Source organism: Sphaeramia orbicularis, chromosome 12, assembly GCF_902148855.1.
Source record: "Sphaeramia orbicularis chromosome 12, fSphaOr1.1, whole genome shotgun sequence".
Taxonomy (NCBI): domain Eukaryota; kingdom Metazoa; phylum Chordata; class Actinopteri; order Kurtiformes; family Apogonidae; genus Sphaeramia; species Sphaeramia orbicularis.
Window position 1 is genome coordinate 80561825 of NC_043968.1, and position 27996 is coordinate 80589820.

Below are 27996 nucleotides of genomic sequence, written 5' to 3' on the forward strand. Positions count from 1 at the left end.
CAGAAAACACACACACTGGCAACACGTACACACCAGGAACACACACATACACACAAGGAACACACACACATACACATACACACACATACATACCAGGAACACACACACATACACACACACCAGGAACATACACACACACACCAGGAACATACACACATACACACACACCAGGAACACACACACACAAACACACCAGGAACACACACACATACACACACCGGGAAGACATACACAAACACACATACACACCAGGAACACACACATACACACCAGGAACACACAGAGAAAACACACACATACTGGCAACACGTACACACCAGGAACACACACACATACACACACACACACACACACACACACATACATACCAGGAACACACACACATACACACACACCAGGAACATACACACGTACACACACACCAGGAACATACACACATACACACACACCAGGAACACACACACACACACAAACACACCAGGAACACACACACATACACACACCGGGAAGACATACACAAACACACATACACACCAGGAACACACACATACACACCAGGAACACACACATACACACCAGGAACACACGCAGAAAACACACACATACTGGCAACACGTACACACCAGGAACACACACACAAACACACGCTGGGAACACACAGACACTGGGAACACATACACCAGGAACACACACAGAAAACACACACCAGGAACACACACACACACACACACACACAGTGAACCCACCCTGGTAACCCGCCATGTCTGCTGTCAGCTCACTGAACACACACACCCACACTGTGAACACACACACACACACACACACACACACACCCTGGTAACCCGCCATGTCTGCTGTCAGATCATTGAACACACACACCCACACTGTGAACACACACACACACACACACACACCCTGGTAACCCGCCGTGTCTGCTGTCAGCTCATTGAACACATCTGCTCGTGCTTCCCCAGAAGGAGATCGATACCATGAATGTGTAGGATGTAAGGTGATCAAACAGAAACACCCCTGAGACAACAACCCCCTGGATTAAAAGTCCACCTGAATGAAAGCATCCCACAATCCTTTAGGACAGGGCTGGCAAACAAACGGCTCCAGGCCCAAAACCGGTCCGCCAAAGGGTCCGATCTGGCCTGCGAAACACAAAAATCACACTGAAGACGCTAACAGTCAATGGAGTTCCACATATAGACCAATATGATCGAATGGAAAATAATACCATAATAACCCATAAATAATGACTCCAAATGTTCCTTCTTGGCTCTTGGTTGAATAATAAATTTAAAAAAAGAATCACATTATGACAATATTTACATTTACAAACTATGTTTTAACAATAAAATGTGAATAACCTGAACAAATATGAACAACCTGAAATATCTAAAGAAAATTATGTATAATGTTAATAATATTCTGCCTGTTATTAAATATTGTGTGCATTTGTAGACCCACTGTGATCTATAAGTTGTGTTTATAATAAACTGAAACCTAATATTGGAAATGTTCTTATTTTAGTTCCAAATTCCCAAATTCTACCAATATTCTGCCTGTTATCCAATGTTTTTTGCCTTTGTAGAGCCAATCTGCAAATGTAAAAATGATAAGTCAAGGCATAATATTGTTAAATTGCACTACAATTTCAGTTTTTCCAGCTTATCCACATCTTTATCAAAGGATAGTTTATTTTCATAATTTAATGGGGTTTTTTGCACTAAAACGAAGAGAAAAATTTGGAGTTGTCATTATTTATAGCACAGGTGTCAAACATGTGGCCCGGGGGCCAAATCTGGTCCGCCAAAGGGTGCAGTCCGACCCTTGGAATGAATTTGTGAAATGCAAAAATTGCACTAAGATATTAACAATCCCTTTAGTTCAGGTTCCACATTCAGACCAATTCAACCTCAAGTGGGTCCGACCAGTAAAATACTACCATAATAACATATAAATAATGACAACTTCAGATGTTTTTTTTTGTAAATGTAAATATTTTCATGTATTTACACTAAAACAAAGTATAATTTTGAAAAAAATACTAATAACCTGAAATGTCTGAAGAGAAGTACGTACAATTTTAACAATATTCTGCCTGTTACTCAATGTTTTGTGTGATTGTAGATACACTGTGATCTGTAAGTTCTAATGAACAGGTTGAAATGATAAAATGAGGCTGAATATTGTTAAAATTATACTTATTTTTTTCAGTTTGTTGATGTTATTCACATCTTTTGAAAGGATAGTTTGTAGATGTAAACCTTTTTAGAATGTAAATTAACTTTTTTTGCTCTAAAACAGGGGTGTCAAACTCATGTTAGTTCAGGGGCCACATACAGCCCAATATGACCTGAAGTGGGGCGGATCATTAAAATAATAACTTAATAATATATAAATAATATCAATTCCAAAATTTGTATGTCTAATTTCTATGTTCTAGAGTGAAAAAAGTAAAATTATACTATCACAATGTTTACATCTACAAACTATTGTTTTAAAAAAATGTGAAAAACATGAACAAACATGAATAAAATGAAATTTATTAAGAAAAAAAAGTGCAATTTGAACAATTTATGCCATTATTTGGCCTCAACTTCCCATTTTCACATGTTCATTATAACACACAGATCACAGTGGATCTACAAATACACAAAACATTTAATAACAGGGAGAATATTAGTAAAATTACACTTAATTCTATTAAGACATTTCAGGTTGTTCATATTTTTTTAAAAGGCTAGTCTGTAAATGAAAAAAAAAATTGTGTAATTCAACTTTTTTTTTTACACTAAAACGAAGAGAATAATTTGTGGTTTTCATTATTTATAGTTTATTATGGTAGTATTTTACTGCTCTAACACACTTTAGATTGAATACACCTAAAATTACTTTAACAGCCTTGATTGTTCATATCTTCAGTGTAATTTTTTTGTATTTCTCTAATTCATCCCGTGGGCCGGATTGGACCCTTTGGAGGGCCGGTTTTGGCCCCCAGGCCGCATGTTTGAGACCCCTGCTCTAAAACATAGAGAAGAGTTTGGAGTTGACATTATTTATACATTATTATGTTATTATTTTACTGGTTCGGCCACTTCACTTTTGTTTGATGATATGTGTATCCGAAATCCCGATATGTTCTGGAGCACTGATGATGACAAGATGAAATGGTTGTTTAGTTCTAATGTATATAAATTAGCATTATTTGTTTGTAAAGCCTGGAAAAAGCGGCAGATGTGTTTTGTTTTGTTCATATCTATTGTGCCTGTTGTCTGGTGTTTGATTTTTGGTGTGTATTTTTGGTGTCTTATAAGCCCATGTAAGGGCTGGGAATGTTTTTTTTTTTTTATGCAAGACACAATAATAAAAACATTCATTCATTCATTCACATCAAATGTAGCTGAATCTGGCCCCTGAACTAAAATGAGTTTGACACCCCTGATTTATAGGTTATTATGCTAATATTTTACTGGTCTGACCCACTGCAGATCAAACTGGGCTGAAATGAGTTTGACACCCCTGCTACAATCACATTATTTTGACTTTTTTCTCATAGTATTCCTCAAAGTGAAACAGCTGATTCGTTACGCAGTCAATAATAAGTGCAGATCTACGTTTAACCCCGACCTGAACACGTCCCTCAGGTTAATTACAACAGATGTGTAAACACACCGTGCACACAGACGGCGGACTTTCATGATCTAATAACCGCCTTCTGGCAGACGTTCAAAGCCCACGTCACTCAGGCCTGAACCGCGCTGGCCACGCCCCCCTCACGTGCACACCATCCCCGACTCTGAACCCTCCTATTGTGTCGCCCTTGCCGCCTGAGAGTCACATGAAAGGAAGTCACAACTTTGAAGTCGCTTACAGTTGAGACTCATAAATCAAACACACGAATAAATAAGTAAAAACAACTGGGCTGGCTTTGTTTCCGTGGAGATGACAGTGGGATTATTGTTCCTGCTGACTTTAGATTGTGGTTGCCATAGTAAAACGCCGGCAGTAAAAAGGCCGTGTGAGGCTTCGGTCAATAACAGCAGTGAAAGGCTATCAGAGGCCGAGACTGAGGTGTGTAAATACAGAAACACACTTTAGTGACACAACAGCAACAGGCAAACGTTTAACCCTGAGGAGTTCCTGAACGCACCATCGCGTCCAAATCACAAACCGATTTAACCCTTAGATGTATACATGGGTTAAAATGACCCGGGGAGATTGTTTTCTTGCAATATCTTTGTAAAAACAAAAAAAAGTTGTAATTCTTTCATAATCCAGATATTCTTCAAAAAAACATGTTATCAGTCGCTTTTCCACTGACCCTCAAATTGCACAAATACAACTTGCGCATAAAAATTTACCTAACAGAAAAACGACAATTTCACTAAAAGTCTCTTTTTTCGATTAAAGTTTTTGCGCTTGCATCTGTTATTATTATTTGTGCATACTGTATATGGTATATTTTCTGTGCAGAGATATAAATATGAAAGAGAGTTAATGCAAACACACCCGTTTGTACTCTTTTATTCCCTCACCCAATGAGAATCGATAAGGAATTGGATCGATGAGCAAAATTGATAATGGAATTGGTATCGTTAAATTCTTATTGATTCCCATCGATAGTTCCTACTGGTGGAAAAAGTGCACGACGTCAACCAATCAGATGTGAGGATCAGATGTGTTCATATACATAGCTGCATATAGTTTTGTGAGTTGTAAAAATGGTTAATTGAACATGTTTCATCATATTGTGACACCAGACTTCTTTGTAAATAGTTGTATATAGTTTTCCTAAAAAAAACACCTGAGGCATTGTGTGCATTTTATATGTAAATAGTTGTGTATAACTTTATTATTTGTAAAAATTTGTAATAATTTTTTCGACATATTCAACTTATTTGTTCATTTTAAGTTATAAAAATAGCCAAAAAAATCCGAATTGTGCATTAAGACCTGCTGTCTGAACATAGCCATAAAGGTAAAATCAAAAGTATTCAAGAACAGACAAAATCCACTCAGACTCGTCAGGGTAAAAACACAAGAAACGTCTGAAGCTCAAAGTTGAAGGAAAAGGCTGGTGTTATCTGTGAATAACACCTGCTAATGCTGTTTCAACTCACTGTTGACTTGTATGTATATTCTGCATATTCTGTTAGGCTCACCGTGTCTGAATGTACTTATTTATACACCTATATTCAGGCGCTAAAGCTTAAAAAACCCATAAGTGTATGAATGCATTATGTAAAAACACTGCATTATGTAGTAACGACTAAAAAGAATCTATTTTCACTTCAGACAGTATTAATACTCCCATAGTGTAAGAATCTGAATCATCCTGAGCAGAAGGTTTCATGTATAATTTGTGTTCATGTTTAACTTTTAATGTATTTTTATTTGTTTTAATTGTGATATTTTTTTGTTACCTGCCTACGGACTATGGGTGCAAATTTTAGCTGCTATTTTAGCTATATTAGTACGACTGTGTTTTTTTAATATTGTTGCACTGACTGGAGTGCTACTTGTAATTTCATGAGTCTGATTACATTCACACCAATTAAGGTTCTGTATTTATTCAATATTTATCCAAACATACATGCACTATTTTTATATATACTTGAGTCCATAGACATACATACTGTTAATGTTGTTAATATTGTGTCTATTCATAATATATGCATTTTTTATTTTAATTCTATTTTAGCTCTATTCTACGGAAGTGTATTGCATTCACACACAAAAAAAAAAAAAAAAATTGGGCTCTTTTTCCGAATTACCAAGATAATTATCTTGTAATTACAAGAAAAAAGAAGAAAGAAGTTTTTTTTTTACTTATTTTTTCTCATAATTACAAGATAATTATCTCGTTAATTCGGAAAAACAGAGCCCAATTTTTTTTTGTGTCATGCAATACACTTCCGTACTATTCTTATTTTACTTTTGGAAAAATTTTCTAAAATATTCTATTTTTATAATATCCTTATTTTTAGTTTATGTAAATTAATATTCATTCTATTCTTGTTTTCTAAAGTAGCACTCCTAATTTCATTGTACACACAATGACAATAAAGACTATTCTATTCTAATAGTTGTATTAGTGTGAATGTAAACAGGCTCAATAACAGGAAGCTTGAGTAGTCAAAAAAAGAAAGAAATCTGATAATAAACTGAAAGAATGCAAACCTGGGTCTTTCAATTATTGCATTTCTGAACTGTATGTAAACGCATCAGATCTGATTATTACAATTATATGATAAGTCCCAGTTATCGAACTTTTATGGTCATATAAACAGGCTCAATGACAATAAAAGCCATTCTATTCTATTCTATTCTAATAGTTGGAGTTAGGGATGTAATGATATGAAAATTTCATATCACGGTTATTGTGGCCAAAATTATCACGGTTATCATTATTATCGTGGTATTATTGCCATTGTGCTCAAAATGTTCAAAAATTACTAATGCACACACTGAAATAATTTAACCAAGTTGAATTTAAAAAAAAAAATAAAATAAAATAAAATAATTGGCACAATGTACCTTCTATTGCCAGAAACATTCAAGTATTAACCCTTAGTGGTCTGAGTCTATTTTGGCCATTTTTTCAGTCCTTTTGATTTTGCCTTTATACACTACATAAACAAATGTTTACTATACCCATGTTTGGTGTCTTTTTTTCAGCACAACTTCATCTATATCAATTGCCTATTATTTTTTTCTCTTTGACCTATTATATCAACACAAAAGGACAAAAAACACACAAAAATATAAAATCCGATTAGAAAAATGTATATACTTTATTGCATAAATAACACACAGATGCTTAACAAACCTTTTCATAGACTTTAAAAGTGAATATTGGTTCCAAATATTAGGCATAGAAAATCAAAATTGTAATAAATTAAAACTATACTCAAATATTTGACCTAAAACAATAGCTTTACATCGGGTTTTTTTCCCCTAAAAATGCGGTAATTGAACACGGTTATCATGATAATTACAATTTAAACAGTAATATGAACCATCTGCAATTTTACCGCGGTTTATCGTTTATACCAGTAATTGTTACATCCCTAGTTGGAGTACTGGTGTGAATGTAAACAGGTTCAATAACAGGAAGTTTGAGTAATTGAAAAAAGAAAAAATCCGATGATACACACATGTAAACCCAGGTTTTTAAATGATCATATTTCTGAATTGTATGTAAATGCATCAAATCTGATTATTACAATTATCCGATTATCTTCTTTTTTTCACAGTCACGTACATAGGTCATGCGTCACCTTTCTGCTCTAATAATAAATCCCATAAAACCTTGTGGTCGTAGAATCACTGAGCTGAAATTCCAGTCGGTGTCAGGGTCAGTCCTTTCTTTTGTACATTTTCTCCGGTGCTAATGACACAACGCTTCATTCTAAGAAACATTATCAGTGCTCGATAAGCCCACGCCTCCTCCTTTTTTCCCTCGACGTGGTTCTCGGCGTGTGATTGGCCGAGCCGGGCTCCTCATCAGGCCTGACCGGCTCAGGGTTATATTGATTAGGCCTCTGGCAACCCGGGCCAGATTTATTCTCTTATTAAGGGCTCCTAATGCCTGATCAGGACAGATTAAAGGTCTGCCGCCGCCTGCAGCTACACTATCATTTAGAGCCTCTTGTTACAGATTGGACGGCTGCATCGACATAATTAGCCTAAGAACTGAGCGGTGGAATGGGTACAGCAACTGGTACTGGTTCTTAGCAAAGGGAGAAAAAGGTAAAAGTACGTCATTAACTTATGCAACAGTGCGCCCTTATTCAAACTGATTGTGTTTTAATTTCATATGAGGCAGGATTTTTTTTTTAATGTAATTGCATAATTTCATAGCAGAACCGCTATTATGTCTTATCACAATTAGGGGTGTAAGAAAATATCGATTCTGCGAAATATCATGATATTTCCTTTCACAATACTGTATTGATATTAAAAAGTACTGTATTAATATTTTTAAGTATTTACTGAAATGCAGATATTGTGAAGGTTTATTTTTGTTGTTTTGGTTTTCTTTTTTGTTTATATTTTATTTATTATTATTTAACACTCTTATTAAATAATGTTAGTTCCTTTGTTGGGACTGAACTAAAATAATGTTCTGATGTTAGTTCTGAACTAATAGAATAGTAACATTTGAGCAGGATCTTAAACTGTAATGTCTGTAAAACGTAATTTAAGTTTGAACACAGGAACATTTTGTGATACAGCATTAGATCCTGTTGTGATCAAATAAAAATGTGTTTAGTATCTGTGCATATTTCATTATAATCATATTTCATTATAATCATTTTTTAAAAAAAAGAAACAAAAAAATTGCCTTTTTAACAGTATCATGATATATTGTGATATATCGTATCGTGATTGTAGTATTGTGATTTGTATTGTATAAAAAAAAAAAAACACCTGAATTCAGCATGTCCACATACTTTTGTCCAAATAGACTATGTATAAATGTTTGCATAATTCAATCATGATACAGAATTACGTCTGTCAGCTTTGACTGCCTTTCAGATTTTAGGTCCATGATGCAGAAGAGATGATAAAACTTTACCTCTATATTATGTAATCTTGCATCATTTTGGAACATTGTAATTACCTTTTATGAGTAAAAAAAAAAAAATATGGAAAAGTTGCATGAGTTCACTAGAAAAGCACTCAGAGCAAAGATCTCCGCCAAGGCAGATCTCCCCCCGACCCCCCAATCACCACCAAAATTTAATCATCTGTTCCTTGTGCCAGTATCAACATTTCCTGACAATTTCATGAAAACCCGTCCATAACTTTTCGAGTTATTTTGAACACGAACAAACAAACAAACGCCAGCAAAAACACAAACTCCTTGGTGGAGGTAATGATGTGGAAAAAATATGGAGTTGGATCAATGACAGTGGATGGAAATGAACAGAAATTAATAATAAAAAAAATAAATAAATAATATGGATAAAATAAGCAGCAAATGTACTAAAATAAAATACAAAACGTATAAAGTAAGTTACAAAATAAAAAAGGAAAATAATAAAAAAATTAATAAATCAAAAAAATACTACATAATATAAACAAAATAAGCCTCAAACTGAACTAAATTGGTGAAAAATAATAAAAATAAAAAATAGAAAAGCACTCAGAAAGCGCAGACCCCCCCGATCACCACCAAAATTTAATCATTTGTTCCTTGTGCCGGTATCAACATTTCCTGAAAATTTCATGAAAATCCATCCATGACTTTTAAAGTTATTTTGAACATGGACAGACAGACAGACAAACAAACAAACAAACAAACCAACACTGGCAAAAACATAACCTCCTTGGCGGAGGTAATGATGTGGAAAAAATATGATATAATTATAAAAAATTTATAATAAATCAACAAAATACTACATAATATAAACAAAATAAGCCTAAAACTGAACTAAATTGATGGAAAAAAAATAGAAAGGCACTCGGAGAGCGCAGACCTCCGCCGGGGCAGATCAGTGGCCCACCTCCACCCTGATCACCATGAAAATTTAATCATTTGTTCCTTGTGCCAGTATCAACATTTCCTGAAATTTTCATCCAAATCCGTCCATAACTTTTTGAGTTATCTTGCACACGGACAGACAGACAGACAAACCAATGCTGGCAAAAACAGAACCTCCTTGGCGGAGGTAATGAACAAACACCTGAGCAGCTAAAGGACAAACCCTCAATAAGTCAAACATCCTCATTAGACGTGTCATTTAGTGTTGAATCCCTCTACGTTCTAATGACAGTGGATCGCAAATGAGATTTTTGACTGAACAGTAAAATCAATCCAAATCCAGACCAGTCCCATCTGATTGATTATCCTGCTTTTTCTAAAATACTTCTAATCAATCACTCATGCGTGATCAATACCATCCAGCTGGTCCTCTGCTGTTGTAGCGTCTCACGCCTCGTCGCTCTGACTCTAATTATGATCACTAATTCTGGCTCGTGGGCTGCTCGTTCTCTCTGTGGGCTGCGCGGGACAAAGCAGAAACAGATTTCAACACCCAGGTGTATCCGTCTAATCCGCTTAATCTCACTTAGAGGAGCTGAACGGCTAAGGACACGCTTGAACATCTTTTTCCGTCGGCGGTGGTAAAACTCTCCCAGGATCAGATGTGGCTCTGGCTGCACTCGACTGAGCTCCACGGCATCCAGAGGTGGTCTGATTGATTTCAGATGGGTCCGGGCTCCGCTAGACCCCCCTCCGGTTTTGCAGGAGGTTGTCGAGCACAAAGCAAACAGAGTGAAACTCACCATCGCGCGGAGGCACATTATCTACTGTGGTTGCTAAGCGACCGGAGGAGACACACACATACACACAACATAATGGTTAATTTGTTTCCAGCTGTGTCAGCAACGGGAAGCCCAAACTGAGGAGCTATATCTCCAGCTTTAGTTTCAGAGATGAGAAACACCCAGAAACAACAGCAAACTAAGTATGTTCATGTAGAGTCATTCAGTTTCTGATCTGGACACATGACACCTGTTGAAGCAGCACCTGAACCAACCACCTACCAAATCAACCCACACTGATGATTAGTAATTACAACTCAAAAATGTCAAAAATAATGTCAAAATTAAAGATGAACTCTTTAAAGCAGATCACAAAGCTTCTAAAAAATAGAACCAATGCCACTGTAGCTCACTCTAACACAATTAGAACCGAAATTTATATGATATATAGACGATATATAATCAGTATAATTAAAGAAATATACATGAATAAGTGTGCAAAAATTTGATTGTGTGCAATTATAATTATGGGTTAAGGTTATAAGGTGGAAATAAACTAACAGTATATATATAGAGATGAGATGAGATGAGATAAGATAAGATAAGATAAGATAAGATAAGATAAGATAAGATAAGATAAGATAAGATAGATGCTGTCGGGTGGAAACCTCTTAAGTCCATGTTTTGTCTTTTTTTAGTCATAAAACTATTCTATTGGTCAGTCTTCCTGTTGACCTGGCAGTTTCAGAAATATTTAACCCAGTGTTTTTCAACCTTGGGGTCGGGACCCCACGTGGGGTCGCCCGGAATTCAAATGGGGTTGCCTGAAATTTCTATTAATTGACAAAAAATTTAAACTTAATAATAAAAATGTACATTATATAGCCTAAATGTCACCTAAAATTTACGTTTATTTGGAACATGCTACAGCAAACTATTACACGATCAAAAACAAATTAATTTTAGGAAAAAAAAAAAAAAATTGTCTGTTTTGAATGTCTGGGGTCACCATAAATTTGTGATGTTAAAATGGGGTAACGAGCCAAAAAAGTTTGGGAACCACTGATTTAACCAATGAAAAGTGTTGAAAACGACTTGTGACTACATCTGTTAACTCCATTCATTTATTTAGAATATACATCGTTTTTCCAGTTTCTTGAAAAAAATAAGAATTTTGGACATAAGAGGTTTCCACCTGACAGTGATAGATAGATAGATAGATAGATAGATAGATAGATAGATAGATAGATAGATAGATAGATAGATAGATAGATAGATAGATAGATAGATAGATAGATAGATAGATAGATAGACAGACAGACAGACAGACAGACAGACAGACAGACAGACAGACAGACAGACATTTGTAGTATTGATCATTTCTTTCCTGCTTCTTTAATTATACTTGCACAGAGAAACTGTGACACTCAATTTCCCTGGGGTTAATAAAGTATTCTGATTCTAATTCAGCATGAAACTGAAACAGAAACTAGATGATGATGTGATGTTAGTTCTGAACTAATAGAATATGAACATTTGAACAGGATCTTAAACTGTAATGTCTGTAAAATGTAATTTAAGTTTCAACACAGGAACTTTTGGTGATATAACATTAGATCCTGTTGTGATCACATAAAAATGTGTTTAGTATTTGTGCAGATTTCTGGTGTAATTCAATTCTTCAAGGAAATAGTCATTTTAAAAAAAGGAACAAACAAAAAAATTGCCTTTTTAACAGAATCATGATATATCGTAATATATTGTATCCTGATCCTAGTATTGTGATTTGTATTGTATCGCCAGATTCTTGCCAATACACAGCCCAAGTAAAAACACTTTTCTTACACTTGTGTCATATAAATTAGGCTTAAGCCTCTGAAAAAACAACACATAACCAAATAAAACAGGTCTTAACATACAATTGAACGACAGATTTCTATGAATTTTAATGTAAAAACACAAGTGAAGGGTTGTCCTGTTTTTAGATATTTTAATGCAGATAAGCTACATATTGCAGTTTTAACATTCTCAGCCCATTTTATCACAAACCTTTCTGTTTCTTTTTTTTTTTTTTTGTGCTCATGATGTGTAACCAATTAGATGGCTGCTGTTGGTGGGCTGTCGGACACTTAAATAGCTCCCATGATGGGTTTATTTTAGCAGTGACATTTCAAGCATAGATGGTTTTCACCAGACTTCAAGTCTTAGGAAAATGTTTCATATTTTTCATAAATAAACCAGACAACGGGAGCTATACTGGTAGTAGAGATGTAACGATATGAAAATTTCATATCACGGTTATTGTGACCAAAATTATCACGGTTATCATTATCGTGGTATTGTTGAAATTGTGCTCAAAATGTTCAAAAAGTACTAATACACACACTGGCATAATTTAACCAAGTTGTATTTTGAAAAAAAAAAAAAAAGAATAAATAAAATAAAATAATAGGCACAATGCACTTTCTGTTGGCAGAAACATTCAAATATTAACCCTTAGTGGTCTGAGCCTATTTTGTCCTATTTTTCAGTCCTTTTGATTTTGTCTTTAAATACTATATAAACAAATGTTTACTATACCCATGTTTGGTATCTTTTTTTCTGCACAACTTCATCTATATCATCTACATATTATTTTTTTCTCTTTGACCTATTATATCAACACAAAAGGACAAAAAACGCACAAAAAAATATAAAATCCGATTAGAAAAATGTATATAATCTATTGCATAAACAACACAAAGATGCTTAATGAACCTTTTCAAAGACTTTAAAAGTGAATATTGGTTCCAAATATTAGATATAGAAAATCAAAATTGTAATAAATTAAAACTATACTCAAATATTTGACATAAAAGCACATCTTTACGTGGGCGTTTTCTCCGTAAAAGTGCGCTAATCAAACACGGTTATCATGATAATTAGAATTTAAACGGTAATACTAACCATCTGCAATTTTACCGTGGTTTATCGTTATACCGGCAATCGTTACATCCCTAACTGGTAGGAATATATTTTGTATTTCTTCTTTTTTTTTTTTCTCTGCAAATGCATTCGAGTCAAGAAGGCAATCTTTAAATGCACTCAGATAAAGAAAAATAAAATGAATGAAGCTAAAAAAGCTCAATGCGGGACCTCATGTATGAAGTGAAGGATAAAAAACAGACAAATGGTTTTGGTCAGTGCAACACAATCGAAGCCTCTTAAAATAACACGCGACACAAGAAAGCAGCTGCTGCATCTTTCCACATAAAGATATCAGAATTACAGAGCTTTGGCTGAGAGCGATGTGCCTCTGTGCAAACTCAGTCTTTCATCTTACAGCAAACATGAATTATTCTGTTTAGATGCTGCAGAAGAATATGAAACCCAAACGTAATTTTCTGCCAAATGGGAAGAAAATGAGACGCCGAAGCAATAATGTTCCGCGTGTATGTCCCGATGTATGTAAAAATCAAAGCAGAAAAGCCTCAGCGGTGGCGTAAAAATGCATTAAATGCTTCAAATTCTAATCCTCATTTCCAAAAACATGTTCATTTATCCTTCTCCTCTGGCTTTAATTCGACTCATCCGTTTTTCTCACATCACTTCCAACCACATTTCTGCGGTCATTCCTCCATTTCTCATTTAGCGTGCACCCATAATTCATCAGTTCATTCAGTTTATTGACTTTCTGAAATGGACATTATTTACGGCCCAAACCCAATCCAGAGGCTGGTGCCCCACCCCTGATCATGAATCCAACAAGCATTTATCAACACAAACAGGGATTAAAAGCATCTCAAACATATAGGAAAGCAAAGGCAACCGAGGGAAATACCCAGCGTCATATTAATCTGTAGTTTGACTCGCATTTGCAGTGAGCTATTATCATTGCCTGCATAAATAAACAGATGACTAGTGTAGGGACCTAATGAAGCAGAAAACCTCATTTTACACTTTTATTTAGGGATGGATGGATGATGTGGATAAAAAATGTTCACGCTAATTGATGTCCGAAACTGTTACAATCAATGTCAAATCACGAATTATTTAAGGTTTAAAGCTGCACATGACTTTCGTAAACAATTATTTATCATATCTTGATTAGGGATGTAACGATTACCGGTATAACGATAAACCGCGGTAAAATTGCAGACGGATAGCATTACCGTTTAAATTCTAATTATCATGATAACTGTGTTTCATTACCGCGCTTTTAGGGGAAAAAACGCCTACGTAAAGATGTGCTTTTATGTCAAATATTCGAGTATAGTTTTAATTTATTACAATTTTAATTTTCTATACCTAATACTTGGAACCAATATTTACTTTTAAAGTCTTTGAAAAAGTTCGTTAAGCATCTGTGTGTTATTTATGCAATAAATTATATACATTTTTCAAATCGGATTTTATATTTTTTTTTGTGTTTTTTGTCCTTTTGTGTTGATATAGTAGGTTAAAGTGAAAAAAATAATAGGCAGTTGATATAAATGAAGTTGTGCTGGAAAAAAAAAGATACCAAACATGGGTATAGTAAACATTTGTTTATATAGTATATAAAGGCAACATCAAAAGTACTGAAAAATGGCCAAAATAGGCTCAGACCACTAAGGGTTAATACTTGAATGTTTCTGCCAACAGAAGGTACACTGTGCCAATTATTTTATTTATTTATTTATTTTTAAATACAACTTGGTTAAATTATTTCAGTGTGTGTATTAGTACTGTTTGAACATTTTGAGCACATTTCAACAATACCGCGATAATAATGATAACCATGATAATTTTGGTCACGATAACCGTGATACGAAATTTTCATATCATTACATCCCTAATATCTGTTAAACCCGAGTCATAGCCTAAGTATCACGAATCCTTAAGTCTTTCTGTGATTACTTACCTGAATCTATTCCCTCACGGTGAACAATTTCGAAGTGTACTCCCCCATAAACAATCCATTTGTTTACAGAGCGGGTAGGTCACTCGCTTCAGCCATAATGCGGATTCGTGGAGCTCCACTTCCCACAATGCACGTCGCGCCAAATTCCCCAAAAATGCCTGAGTGACCCACCTACCCTACTTAATCACACAAAACCAAATTTTTTTCTGACACACAGCTCCTACTGTAGCTGTAAATTGAAAGGTAACACTAACAAGACTGTGAAAGGATGTTCTTACACAACGTTTAAGTTTGCAATTTCACCACATCAGTAAGCTAACATTTTGCATCAACTCAACTACGGCCACTCAAGCTCCTGCAGCTCCGCCCTTTTATCCAAATACGATCACTTCCATCTCCAAAAAGTCAACACAAAATGTCAGTTCAGAAACCAGTGAATGACAGTTCCTCCATCTAAAAATTATATACCGAATATGGATTTAGTGCTTGTTTTGTTAATATTCTTTATTCTGATATAATGTTCTGTAAGTCACCGTACGTTGATGATGTGATTATATACAAAACAAAAATGAAAATAGTGCAAAGATGGTCAATAGTTTGTTTTAAACTCTTCAGAACATCTCAGAAATGTAGAAGCAGAACATGCAAAACCACTCTAACCGTGCCTTTTCTGTTATTGCCCCAAAACTGTGGAACCAGTAACCTTTAGATGTTAGGTAGGCTCAGTCTCTGCCTGTATTTAAATCACGTCTAAAAACACACTTTTTCTCGTTGGCTTTTAATCAATGAGTGAGATGTTTTTTAGATTTCCTATGTTGTTTTTACCAGATTCTAATTTGTCTTTGTTTTTATGATGGTTGTATTTTGTTGTTCTTAGCCCACTTTGTATCCTGTCTTATCACTGTTTTTACTTATTAATTCCCTTGTTTTATGATTTGTGTACGACACTTTGGCCAGAATTTGCTCGATTAAATTATTAATTGTCGGTTAATTGCCCTTGTCCACACCTGTCCGAAGGCTGCCGGAAAATTGCCGCTTATCAATTAATCGGTAATCGATAAGGTCAACCAACTAATGATTAATGGATGAATCAATAATTTGCATCCCTAGTTGGTATGGTATGGTATGGTATGGTATGGTATGGTATGGTATGGTATGGTATGGTATGGTGTGGTATGGTATGGTATAACGACAAAATGTTTATTCAGTAACTGTATTTGCTGCTTTCTGTGTGTTATGTTACCATATTTTTATTGATTTATTGACTTCTCCTTCCTACATGTTTCAAATCAATTAACAAGGACAACAAAAATTTGCATATTGTGAGAAAAATTAAATAAGACAAAAATATTTAAACATATTCTTAGTGATTTGTGAGAATACAAACGAAAAAGACCCTAAAGACTAAGGCTGTGTATTGGCAAGAATTTGGTGATATGATACAAATCACTATACGATATATCACAATATATCAGGATACTGTTAAAAAGACAATTTTTTGTTTCTTTTTTTAAATGATTATTTCCTGAAAGAATTGAATTACGCCAGAAATATTTACAAATACTGAGCACATTTTTATTTGATCACAACAGGATCTAACGTTATTTCACAAAATGTTCCTGTGTTGAAACTTAAATTATGTTTTACAGACATGACACTTTAAGATCCTGTTCAAATGTTCATGTTCTATTAGTTCAGAACAGCAGAAAATTATTTTAGTTCAATCCCAACAAAGGAACTAACATTATTTAATAAAACAGTATTAAATAATAAATAAAATACAAACAAAAAAGAAAAACAAAAAAACAAAAATGAACCTCCACAATATCTGCATTTGAATAAATACCTAAAAATACCGATACAATACTTTTTAATATTGATACAGTATTGTGAAATGAAATATCACGATATATTGCAGAACCGATATTTTCTTACAGTCCTACTAAAGACAACAGAAAAACACATTAAATATACATAACATTTTTTACACCACATTTAGAGATTTTCAAGCTGCCATTTCAACATCAAAAACCGCGTGTAACGACTGTTCGCAGAAAGCCGTGAGCCTTATCAGATGCTATAAGCAATGTCACATTTCTTAGTTGCCTCTTTCACATGCAAATCAAGCGTCCATATGGTACAAAAATATACGCCTCGTCTTAAGATACCACCGTCAACTGCTGCTTAAGCCTTCCTCTGCTAAAGGTTTCACAGTAAGACAGAGACATACCGAGTTGAATATAGTTAAAAGAAGGCGCTACAGCCCTGGGTACCAATTTTAAGCACCGCCAAAAGAAGATATTTTTGTCTCGGTGATATAAATTGCAGAAGCTGTGGCTGCAGTGCGAAGGGTACAGATGATATGTGAAATTAAAGTTAGGTTTTTCATGTTTCAGCACCAACGTGGGAATTATTTGGGGTTTAAAGAAATAAAAAAATAGAACATGTGAAAGCTGAAGTAAAAAGCCTTGCATTCATCCAGCCAAAACCAGCACCAGCTCACAGACATATTGTCATAATTCCAGCTTCATGTCGTCAGCTTCCTGATTTGCCCAGAATGTAAAAAGGCAGAGAAGTAGAACCACAGAAGCATCCAGACAATGGGTCATGGTTGCCTATGTTGAAATCCCAGGAGCACTGGCCCCGAACGCCTCTGGAGCTGACTTTTCATGACATTTTTTTTTTTTATAAGAAACACAAGTCATTATGTGACTCCGAAACAGAATAGACTGACAGCTTTCCAACCCAGGAAACCAAAATGTCTGAGATCCACTATGAGCTGAACAACTGGAACTATCAACTATGAAGAAAAATGTTGAGCTCCGTAGCATAACAACTAGTAACAGGTGGTAGATTTTATTGTGTCCATTATTTATTCATGAAGATTTATAGAGATTTTTCAACTGATTATTTTCATCTTGTTTACTGCATTCATAGTGGTTTTTCTGTGTTTTTAACTGTAGCCAATGCAATGTAATTTTGTTTTACAGTGCGTCTATGATGGAATGTTTAAATGACAATGAAGAAATACAAAACATACCATTAGGGATGTGACGATTACCGGTCTAACGAAAAACCGCGGTAAAATTGCCAACGGTTAGTTATACCGTTAAAATTCTAATTATCATGATAACCGTGTTTGATTACCACACTTTTCCATAGAAAACGCCTACGTAAAGATATGCTTTATGTCAAATATTTGAGTGTAGTTTTACCATTTTGATTTTCTATACCTAATACTTGGAACCAATATTCACTTTTAAAGTCTCTGAAAAGGTTCGTTAAGCATCTTTGTGTTTTTTATGCAATAAATTATATACATTTTTCAAATCGGATTTTATATATTTTTTGTGTTTTTTGTCCTTTTGTGCTGATATAGTAGGTTAAAGTGAAAAAAATAATACGCAGATGATATAAATGAAAAGATAACAAACATGGGTATAGTAAACATTTGTTTATGTAGTATATAAAGGCAAAATCAAAAGGACTGAAAAATGTTTCTGCCAAGAGAAAGTGCACTATGCCAATTATTTTATTTTTTTTATTTATTTATTTTTTGGTTTTGTTTTTTCTTTCAAAATACAACTTGAGAGTCTGGTTTTGACCAACTCTATATGTAAAGTGTCATGAGATAACTTTTGTTATGATTTGGCGCTATATAAATAAAGTTTGATTTGATTGAACTTGGTTAAATTATTTTAGTGTGTGTATTAGTACTTTTTGAACATTTTGAGCACAATTTCAACAATACCGCGACAATAATGATAACCGTGATCATTTCAGTCACAATAACCGTGATATGAAATTTTCATATCGTTACATCCCATATGTTTGACCTTTTCTGAATGTAACTGGCTTCTTTCATTATTTGTACCTGAATACATCAGACCATTTGGGCACATTTGAAGGACTGAGCAAGACTGTAAATAATACGCTGCTGAATTTGCAAATGCTGATGTATACCATTAAAATCTGCAATGAAGGATAACATTTGAGTCCGTTCACATCCTCTGATCTTGTTAATACTTAACTGGGTTGTTGTTTTTGGATGAATTCTTTCATTTTTATAAAATTGTACAGCAATCAGTAGAAAAAAATCAGCAATCAGTAGAAAAAAAAACTTAATGCACAATTTGCTGTGGGTAATCGCAGTTAAAAAATATTTTTCCTCTCCTGAAAATGTAAAAATGTTTATTTAAATAAGGCAAAAGTAGAAGTTCTTCATTATAAAATGAACCTGTTGATTTTGACATTCCTACTGCTTTTTTTTGCACAGTAATACTTGGGTTCAACTATTTTCATGTAAAATGTGCTCCTGTTCAGCTTTTTTCTTAATGCTGTGATAGGCGCAAACTCATTCTTTTATTTTGTTCATTGTTTTTTTGTTCTTTGCAATAAAAAATATTAATTATTTAAAGACATTGAGGCTCAGGCAGGTTAGAATAAAGGCCACGTGAAATAAAATATGCAGAAATAGGATTATAACAGCCAACATATGATAGGACATCAGCAAGCTCTTGTTTGAATCATTACAGTGTAGGGGTAGTAACGGTACAGAAAAATTTCAGTTTGGTATGTTTTCGGTACAGGGGTCTTCGGTTCATTACATTTTAAATAAGTTTTTGGTACAGTGAAGGAGACAAATTTCTTTTTTTTTATTTACTGAAGTAAGTAAATGCAACATATTCTGAACGATTAAGTGTCATTCTATAGCTGAAGTTTTTATACTACTGTGTGGGTCTGAACGGTTGGGTGGTGTCGTTTTGAACGCGTTATGAAATTTAACGTGTAACCAGAAATATAACCGATCTTCACGAAACGATGCCGGCACACTGCTCTTGTTTTGTCGACTTGTCTCTCTCCATTGACATAACTGACAGGGAATCCAAAATGCTCCCAAATCCAGACCTTATAGAAGACGGAGGGTCTTCCAACTCTGTCTTTGTACTTGTGATGCTGCTCTGAGCTGCTGTACTGGTTCACCTTCAGCATGTGTACAGCACATGGACCAGAGGTCGTGTTAACCGAAAATATTCCGTCATTGACGGATTTTTTTTTTTTTAAATGACTGAAAATTCTGAAGGACGTCCGTCATTTTGATAGATTAAAATACTGAGGGTAATCTACCAAAGAAAATTTCACACAACACCGTGACCAGAACCTGCTGCAGGATCGCTGGTCTGTCTGTCTCTTAAGAAGGCATCAAACATTCCATAACAGCCTCCTACCTGTATAGAACCAACAGCACCACTGTTCACCTCTACACTGAATACAACAGCGGTACTTCAGTCAAATGACTCCCCGTTAGTCCACCTGTAGCAGACCCCCTGTCCAGTTGATGGTGAGTGTACATATGAGTCAGTCAGTGTCAAGTCTTGTGTCGTTGTTTCGTTGACTTTAGCCAAAATTAGATGCTGCTTTACTAGTGTAAAATGTGAAGACAGCCGAGTCTCCATAGTTATTTTAAAAAGCCCAGTAAATGTGATGGCATTGATAAACACGGTGAAAAAAGAGGGACTGATGTGATGAAGGATGACGGACAAGCAAGGAATACGCCAGTTCTTATGGCATTTGGTGTGTTATATGTACACATTTTCTACCTTTCATGTTATCTGATGGCATGTCAATTTGTGCGTAGATCTGTGGTTCACATAACCCGAACCCTAACCCTCAGTGCATGGGATTTGACACTGCGTGAACAAACACAAAGAAAGCTTAGAATGTCTACAGATAACACACCAATTAAAAGTGGCGTATATAACTATGCAAGTCGTGATATCACGTTGGTTTATCAGCCAGCAGCAACTACAGCTGCTGCATCATTGAGATGTTTTTGAACATTAAATACTACTAAATATATCTCATTATCATTAAAAAATACAAATTTGAAATGACGGACAATAATATGATATGACGGAATTTTTACGACTGTCCATCAAAATGACTGACAATAAAAATGTCTAGGGCAACCTCTGGCGTGGACCACTTAGATGTCGGTCTAGGACAGAGGTGTCCAATCCTGTTCCTCGAGGGCCAGTATCCTGCATGTTTTAGATGTATCCCTCTTCCAACGCACCTGATTCAAATGATAAGCCTATCATCGAGCTCTGCAGAAGCCTGATAATGAATGTCAGATGTGCTGGAAGAGGGAAACATCTAAAACATGCAGGATACCGGCCCTCGAGGAACAGGATTGGACACGCCTGGTCTAGGATATCAAATATTGCACATGGGTTCTGTTTGTGTCCACCCTGCTCATACTGTGTGCGTTCTGCTTCAAGGTTGGTGTGGAAACTTAAGGCAAGTGTTTGCGTTCTTCACATACGCTACATGTATTCATTGGTACACCTCCGTATTGTATTGAAGGTCCCTAACTGGCACAAATGAATGCACCGTTACATACCTATTACAGTGATGGATTTTACTCTTAGTCATACACTAAAGGAGTGATAGGATGTTTTACAAGTCTCAGTATTTGCAGTCGGTTCAGATCGTGCCTGATGGTTAATATTAGGCTTCTCAAGTGGACTTTAAAGGGAAAGATCAGCTCTGAATATACCATACTAGTGATGAAAATGCACAGGGTTTCTGCAGGTATGAGCAAATCTGATTTAATGCTTTTTAATGCCCTTTTTAATGCCACTTTAAACTAATTTAATGCCCACGTCCAACTGCAGATACAGTTTTATATATAGTTTTATGTCGACAGGCTTTGACCAGGTTCTGAATAGTTACTCCTCCTATCACTTCTGCTGAAACTTGCATTTTCCCATTTTTCAGACATTTGCTAATACTCCCTCTGCTCTTTCGCCACAGCTTGAGCACGCTCACAGCACGTTGCATTCCAAGCATCTGGTGTTGTGATTTCGTTTATCGGCCATAAACAATAGCCAATTAAAGGGTTCCGCCTGTCAATCATCACACTATACTTTCAATCAAAAGTATTAAATGTTTATATAATCAAAATAACTTGTGAATAACTTATTTTCCATCAAGTTTATTTAATTTTTAAATACCTCTGGACATTGAATTTAATGCTTTTTAATGCCATTTAAGGCCTTAATTTTCACAAAATCTATTTAATGACTTTTAATGCTTTTTACTGAGCTGCAGAAACCCTGATGTAAACACCACAACAACAACATACACTTTCCTTTTCCAACTTTATGGAAACGTACAGGGGTTGGATAAAATAATGGAAACACCTTCACCTCAAGATGATAATGCCCCAATCCATACAGCTAGAACTGTTAAAGAATGGCATGAGGAACATTCCAATGAAGTTGAGCATCTCGTATGGCCGGCACAGTCCCCAGACCTCAACATTATTGAGCATTTATGGTCAGTTTTAGAGATTCAAGTAAGACATCGATTTCCACCGCCATCGTCTCTAAAAGAGTTGGAGGGTATTCTAACTGAAGAATGGCTTAAAATTCCTTTGGAAACAATTCACAAGTTGTATGAATCAATACCTCGGAGAATTGAGGCTGTAATTGCCGCAAAAGGCGGACCTACACCATATTAAATTATATTTTGTTGATTTTTTAAGGTGTTTCCATTATTTTGTCCAACCCCTGTATCAGTGAAGGCCATCTACTCTGAAAACCTCCAAACACAAACCCAGGTCCACGTAAAGGAGGTTTTCCCAGACTTAAGCCCTGACACCAGCACGAAACAGGCTTTAACCACATGACAAATTTCAGCACCAAAGCAACAAATGTTATCTGCAAAGCACGGTGGATTACTTGTTGAATAAAACAGACACTCGGAGCCCAACGGGAAGAAGGTGATTCCACAGCGTAGGCTCTCAGGCCGCTCACAGATACACACAAAAGAAACCACTCTTTCACTTATGTTTTCCATCTCCAGCTGACACCCAGAGGGGAAGGGACTCACCCTGTGAGGACGACCACGAAGTCCATTACATTCCAGCCGTTGCGGAGGTAGGAGCCTTTGTGAAATGCGAAGCCCAGGGCGATGATTTTAATGGCAGCCTCGAAACAGAATATTCCAATAAAGTAGGGCTCTGTGTCGTCCTACAGAAAGACAGAGAGGGGATGAGAGCGGCGCAGGCAGATCTTTTTGTTGGAGGTAAGATAGTGGTTAATGAAGCATTAAGTGAAAGAGAGGGGAGTAAGTTAGGGGGAGAAAAGAAAATGGCTCCTTTCACTTCTAGCAGAAACATGAACAGAACTGGAGCGGGAAGTGGAGTCCTCGTCTTTGAATGACAAGAAAATACAGTGAAAACAAATATTCACACACAGCATGATCTTACAGGCATGGGCATGATGGGAAATCAGCAGAGGCCGTGGTCGAACCCAATCACACATTACAAACATCACTCATTGGGAAATATTCTAGTGAACAGTTTACCTATACTGTAAAAAAAAATTTAAAAAACCATAAAAAAAACGATAATATTCTGGTAGCTGGGGCGCCAAAAAAATTCTGTAAAATAACGGAAATTAACCATCTCCATAAAAATACGGTAATTTTCCATAATTAAAATACAGGTTGTTTTCCCCTAACTTTACATGACATTTTGCGTATTTTTTGACTTTTTAATGTTTAATAAGGAATATTTACATGTATTAAAATAATCAAATTACCTATATATATATAATTTTCAATGAGACTCAGTTGTCCAATCCACTGATAAAAACTGTATTTGGACAGTTTATCAGTGCTTATACATGTTATACATTCACAAAAATACATTTATTCAACATTTTTGTTGTGAAACCTCCCGTAATTACACAAGATATTGGTCAATTAACAAACAAGTCTTGTTAAACTTACAGAACAATTATTTTTACTGTTAATTGTTAATAATTTTATCTTGTTTTATTTGTTTGTTTGTTTATTTACAGTATTAAACTTTAAATTAACAGTTTAATCTCATAAATAGAAAAGAAATATTTGTGAAATTACAATACATTTGCAAATGTATTTTAACTGTATTTCTCTGTGGAAAAAGAAAAAATTTCTTTTAAAAAATGGAAATTTTATGGTTATTCACAGTTAGTTTTTTCGTGTTATTTTACATTTGACATGCAAAATCACAGTCTATTTTTGTCATTTCATTGATATTTTCCTGTATCTTAAAAATACAGGAAAAATCTGTAAAATAAACAGTGAAAATTCTGTTAAATTACAGATTTTTTTTTTACAGTGTTCATTTGGATTTCTACAAACTGTGTTCTTTTCTGCAGATGCTTCGTTAAATTTGTAGACTGTTGCTTCACGCACATTAACTGACTAAAATATCTCCAAACTAAGGCCAACTGTTCCCAGCTCACACATGACTGATGTGTCCTGTTCCATTACAGTCAGTCCACAGTCCTCTGCATCTTAACCCTTTAAGGACGACTACATCTCTGAGAGAAACTGAGTTAAGAGAAATTTCTCTCAACATTGATTGATGTTTATGAACTATATAGACAAAAATATTGGGACACATGGCGTTCTTCTACCCTTAAATTTCTAAAATATTTTTGCGCTCTGACCTATCACAACTAACCATCGACTTTCTTCACATCTCATGAAGGAAGAAAAATCTCCCATTGAACTTTAAGGAAATATTGATGGTAATAAACTATATGGACAAAAATATTGGGACATATCCTGTCTACAGCTGTAAGATGTCCTGTTCATGATGATTTGAGATAAAAACATCAATATTTTAGAAACTTAGAGGTAGAACATTTAAAGTCATAGTCATGGGTTTAAAAAAAAAAAAAAAAAAAAAAAACAGAAATTAAGAGAGAAACAAGTCTTTAGAGAACGTAAACCTCCGCCAAGCACCCCGAACAGTGTCCATGTGTGGATCGACTATTTCTTTTAAATTAAACAGTTTCCAGGTTGTTCCATACAGCAGAAAAACGTGAAGCTTGGTACCAGTCATGTGTATGTCAGATTAGATTAAACTCCAATCAATATTTGTTGAGTTATAAAGAGAAAGGTGTCGTAAATGGGATTTTATATGTTAAATGTAAATGTCCACAGAGTCCACATTCCACAGTAGATGTGAACAATTTTGTGCCAGATACAAGATATTGTTCTAAGCTACGGGTGGATCAAATTGGAGGCTAATCGGAGTTGTTTTGAATTTTTTATGAATTTTTGAAAATTGCTCAATGATGAGAGATAGGAAAATTGCAGATTTTGTGACCTTGCTGTGACCTTGAACTTTGGCCTACTTGGCCCAAAATTTAATGGGTTGGTCCCAGGGCCTAGGCCTATCTGTGGGTAAAATTTGGCAAAGATGGTTGGAATAGTTTTCCTGTAAAGTTGCTAACAAACAAACAAAAAAAACACGCAAACAAACACACAAAACAAAGTGATCACAATACCTCCTGGTGGAGGTAATGAGGTAAAAACCATCTCTGAGGCATTTCGGAAAGAAAGATAACAATTTAAACCAAACTAACCAATGCAATTATATTTATCCCAACATAAAACTATATTCTGACATTAGTCATTATTGTTTTGTATCACAGACCCCTGTTAGAAAAGAAACACCTGAATTCAACGTGTCCACAGACTTTTGCCCATACAGTGCATATGGCTTAAAGCAGTATTTTTCAACCTTGGGACTGGGACCCCATGTGGGGTAGCCTGGAATTCAAATGGGGTCGGCTGAAATTTCTGGAAATTGATAAAAAAAAAAATAAAAAATTTAAATAAACTTACTAATAAAAAATACATACGGTGAGTTGACAGAGATAATCACAATCCATAAAAGACAAACTGTGAGTCTGAAACTGCAGCACTGTGGTTCTGTTTATCTATCAAATGTTCATTGTGGTCGGTTTCAGATGCTGCAGCTCTTTCATAATTCATATTTTTACTTCTTATTTGTTCAGTATTAATTGTCAGCCTTGTAAGTCCAAGCTGGACTGACTGTACATATCCTGACCAAGGAAAATCCAATTCTCCCTTTGTGCACTAATCTACACCTAGCTTTTCTGCCTCCGTCCATAATAATACACATTATACAGACTAAATGTCATCTAAAATTAATGTTTATTTGTAACATAGTACAGCAAACTATTACATGATCAAAAACAAATTAATTTTAGCAAAAAAAATGTCTCTGTTTTGAATGTCTGAGGTCGCCAGAAATTTGTGATGTTAAAATGGGGTCACAAGCCAAAAAAGGTTGGAAACCACTGGCTTAAAGTGATTGATCTGGTCGATAAAGTGTCAAACATTCACCATTTCGCTGCCGTTCGATCACATATTAACTTCGGTTTGTGCCAGCATTGACCCAGGGTCTGGCTTTGAGTGAGGAAGCTGGATCAGGCGCGTATGACATGCCACTTTTCCCTTTGCCTCCATTAATATCTGTAAAAGCCCGGGGGCGGTTCACGGGGCACGAACAGAGGATATCTCATGCTTACTCTAACCTCTCTTCCCCCCTTGGTTTCTCTGTGGCGCTCGCAGCATACTAGAAACCTGACAGACAAGACAGCATCCCCCAACCCCCAGCATCACCCAGGCTCCACCATAAATAATCACGTAAAAGCAGAGTGACAGGGCCGAGCACTAAAAGAAATGTGACCTTTTCTACAACACTGACTGACTACAGTGAACAACACAGTGATAATAGATACGTTGTTACTTTATCAACCGTGAAGGCTGCGGCAGCAAGAAAGAAAAAAGGAATAAAAACAGTTTGATGTTGATGTTGTCGTGGAGCCGATAAGCAGCTTCTGGCCAATGGGAGAAGCCGCATGGGCCTGCAACATTTCAACAGTAATGACAGGCATTCAATGTGACGTACAGTATTTTGTTCCGCTATAAAAAGACGAGATTCATAGACGAAACAACTGAACGCGTTATGTAATGGTAGAGCTGGAGGGCCGCCCGGATAAATGTCTGTAAAGAGAGTGTGTTAACATCTATTATACATACATCTAAAACACTCCTGAATTATAAATGAGCTTTCAAACGACGGCTTGGAAAATCCCGGAGGATGGCGGCGCTCAAGAGTCGCAATAGATCCGACGTACTCGCGGTGAAGATCTTCTATCGTTGCACCTCCTCCTCTGTTGACACAGCTTCATAAATAATAGTCGGCCCCCTTGTTCTAATTAAAAGGCTGCTTGTCATATTACATCCTCAAGGTGGAGGAGGTATGGAAAGGATGCTGTTTTTTCATCTATTGCACAGGTGTCAAACATGTGGCCCGGGGGCCAAATACGGCCTGCCCAAAGGGTCCAGTCCGGCCCTGGGATGAATTTGTGAAATTGGATAAAATTTCCTTAGGGGGTCAAATGAGTGGCCATTTTTGTCAAAAAAAAAAAAAAAAAAAGTTGAAAGAAATGCATAGAACTGTGTTGAAATAATGCTAATCCATTTGTGCACAGACTACTGATATTATTTGACAGTGGAAGCTCTATTTTCAGAAATACTGGATTTTGAATAGCACATGTATGTGAAAACTTTTGCTGGTGGACGGACGTGACATTACCCATGATGCTCTGGTCAGTACCAGTACTTTATTGGTAATAAACTTATATACTTACTATTGCTAATTCTCCTCTTATTCATAAATGTTAGTATTGTGGATCTAAAACAATAACAGCTGACACAAAAACACAAAATGTGGCAGTGGACGGATGTGACATGGTTGTTACAGATCCCATCATACTGATGCTCTGCAGCCATGTCACCGTTTCCACAAATGATCCCTGTGCAAAAACTAGGATCAGAATTATTTATTGTATTGTTTATCACCATACTAAAGAGTAAATAACAATATAGAAATTGTTATTTCTTTATAAAAAATGCTTATTAGAAAACTGTTGATTTAAAAAGTGACGTGTGAC

The 27996-nt window shown here is 35.5% G+C and overlaps 1 protein-coding gene across 1 annotated transcript in view; it reads right to left on the reverse strand.

Annotated features, from left to right (window-relative positions):
* Positions 1 to 27996, reverse strand: part of LOC115429602 (voltage-dependent N-type calcium channel subunit alpha-1B-like) — a 469655-nt gene that overhangs the window by 410938 nt on the left and 30721 nt on the right. Inside the window, exon 5 of the mRNA XM_030149195.1 lies at positions 23060 to 23199. Within this exon, the coding sequence (XP_030005055.1) occupies positions 23060 to 23199 (140 nt within the window). The remainder of the gene's footprint in view (positions 1 to 23059; positions 23200 to 27996) is intronic.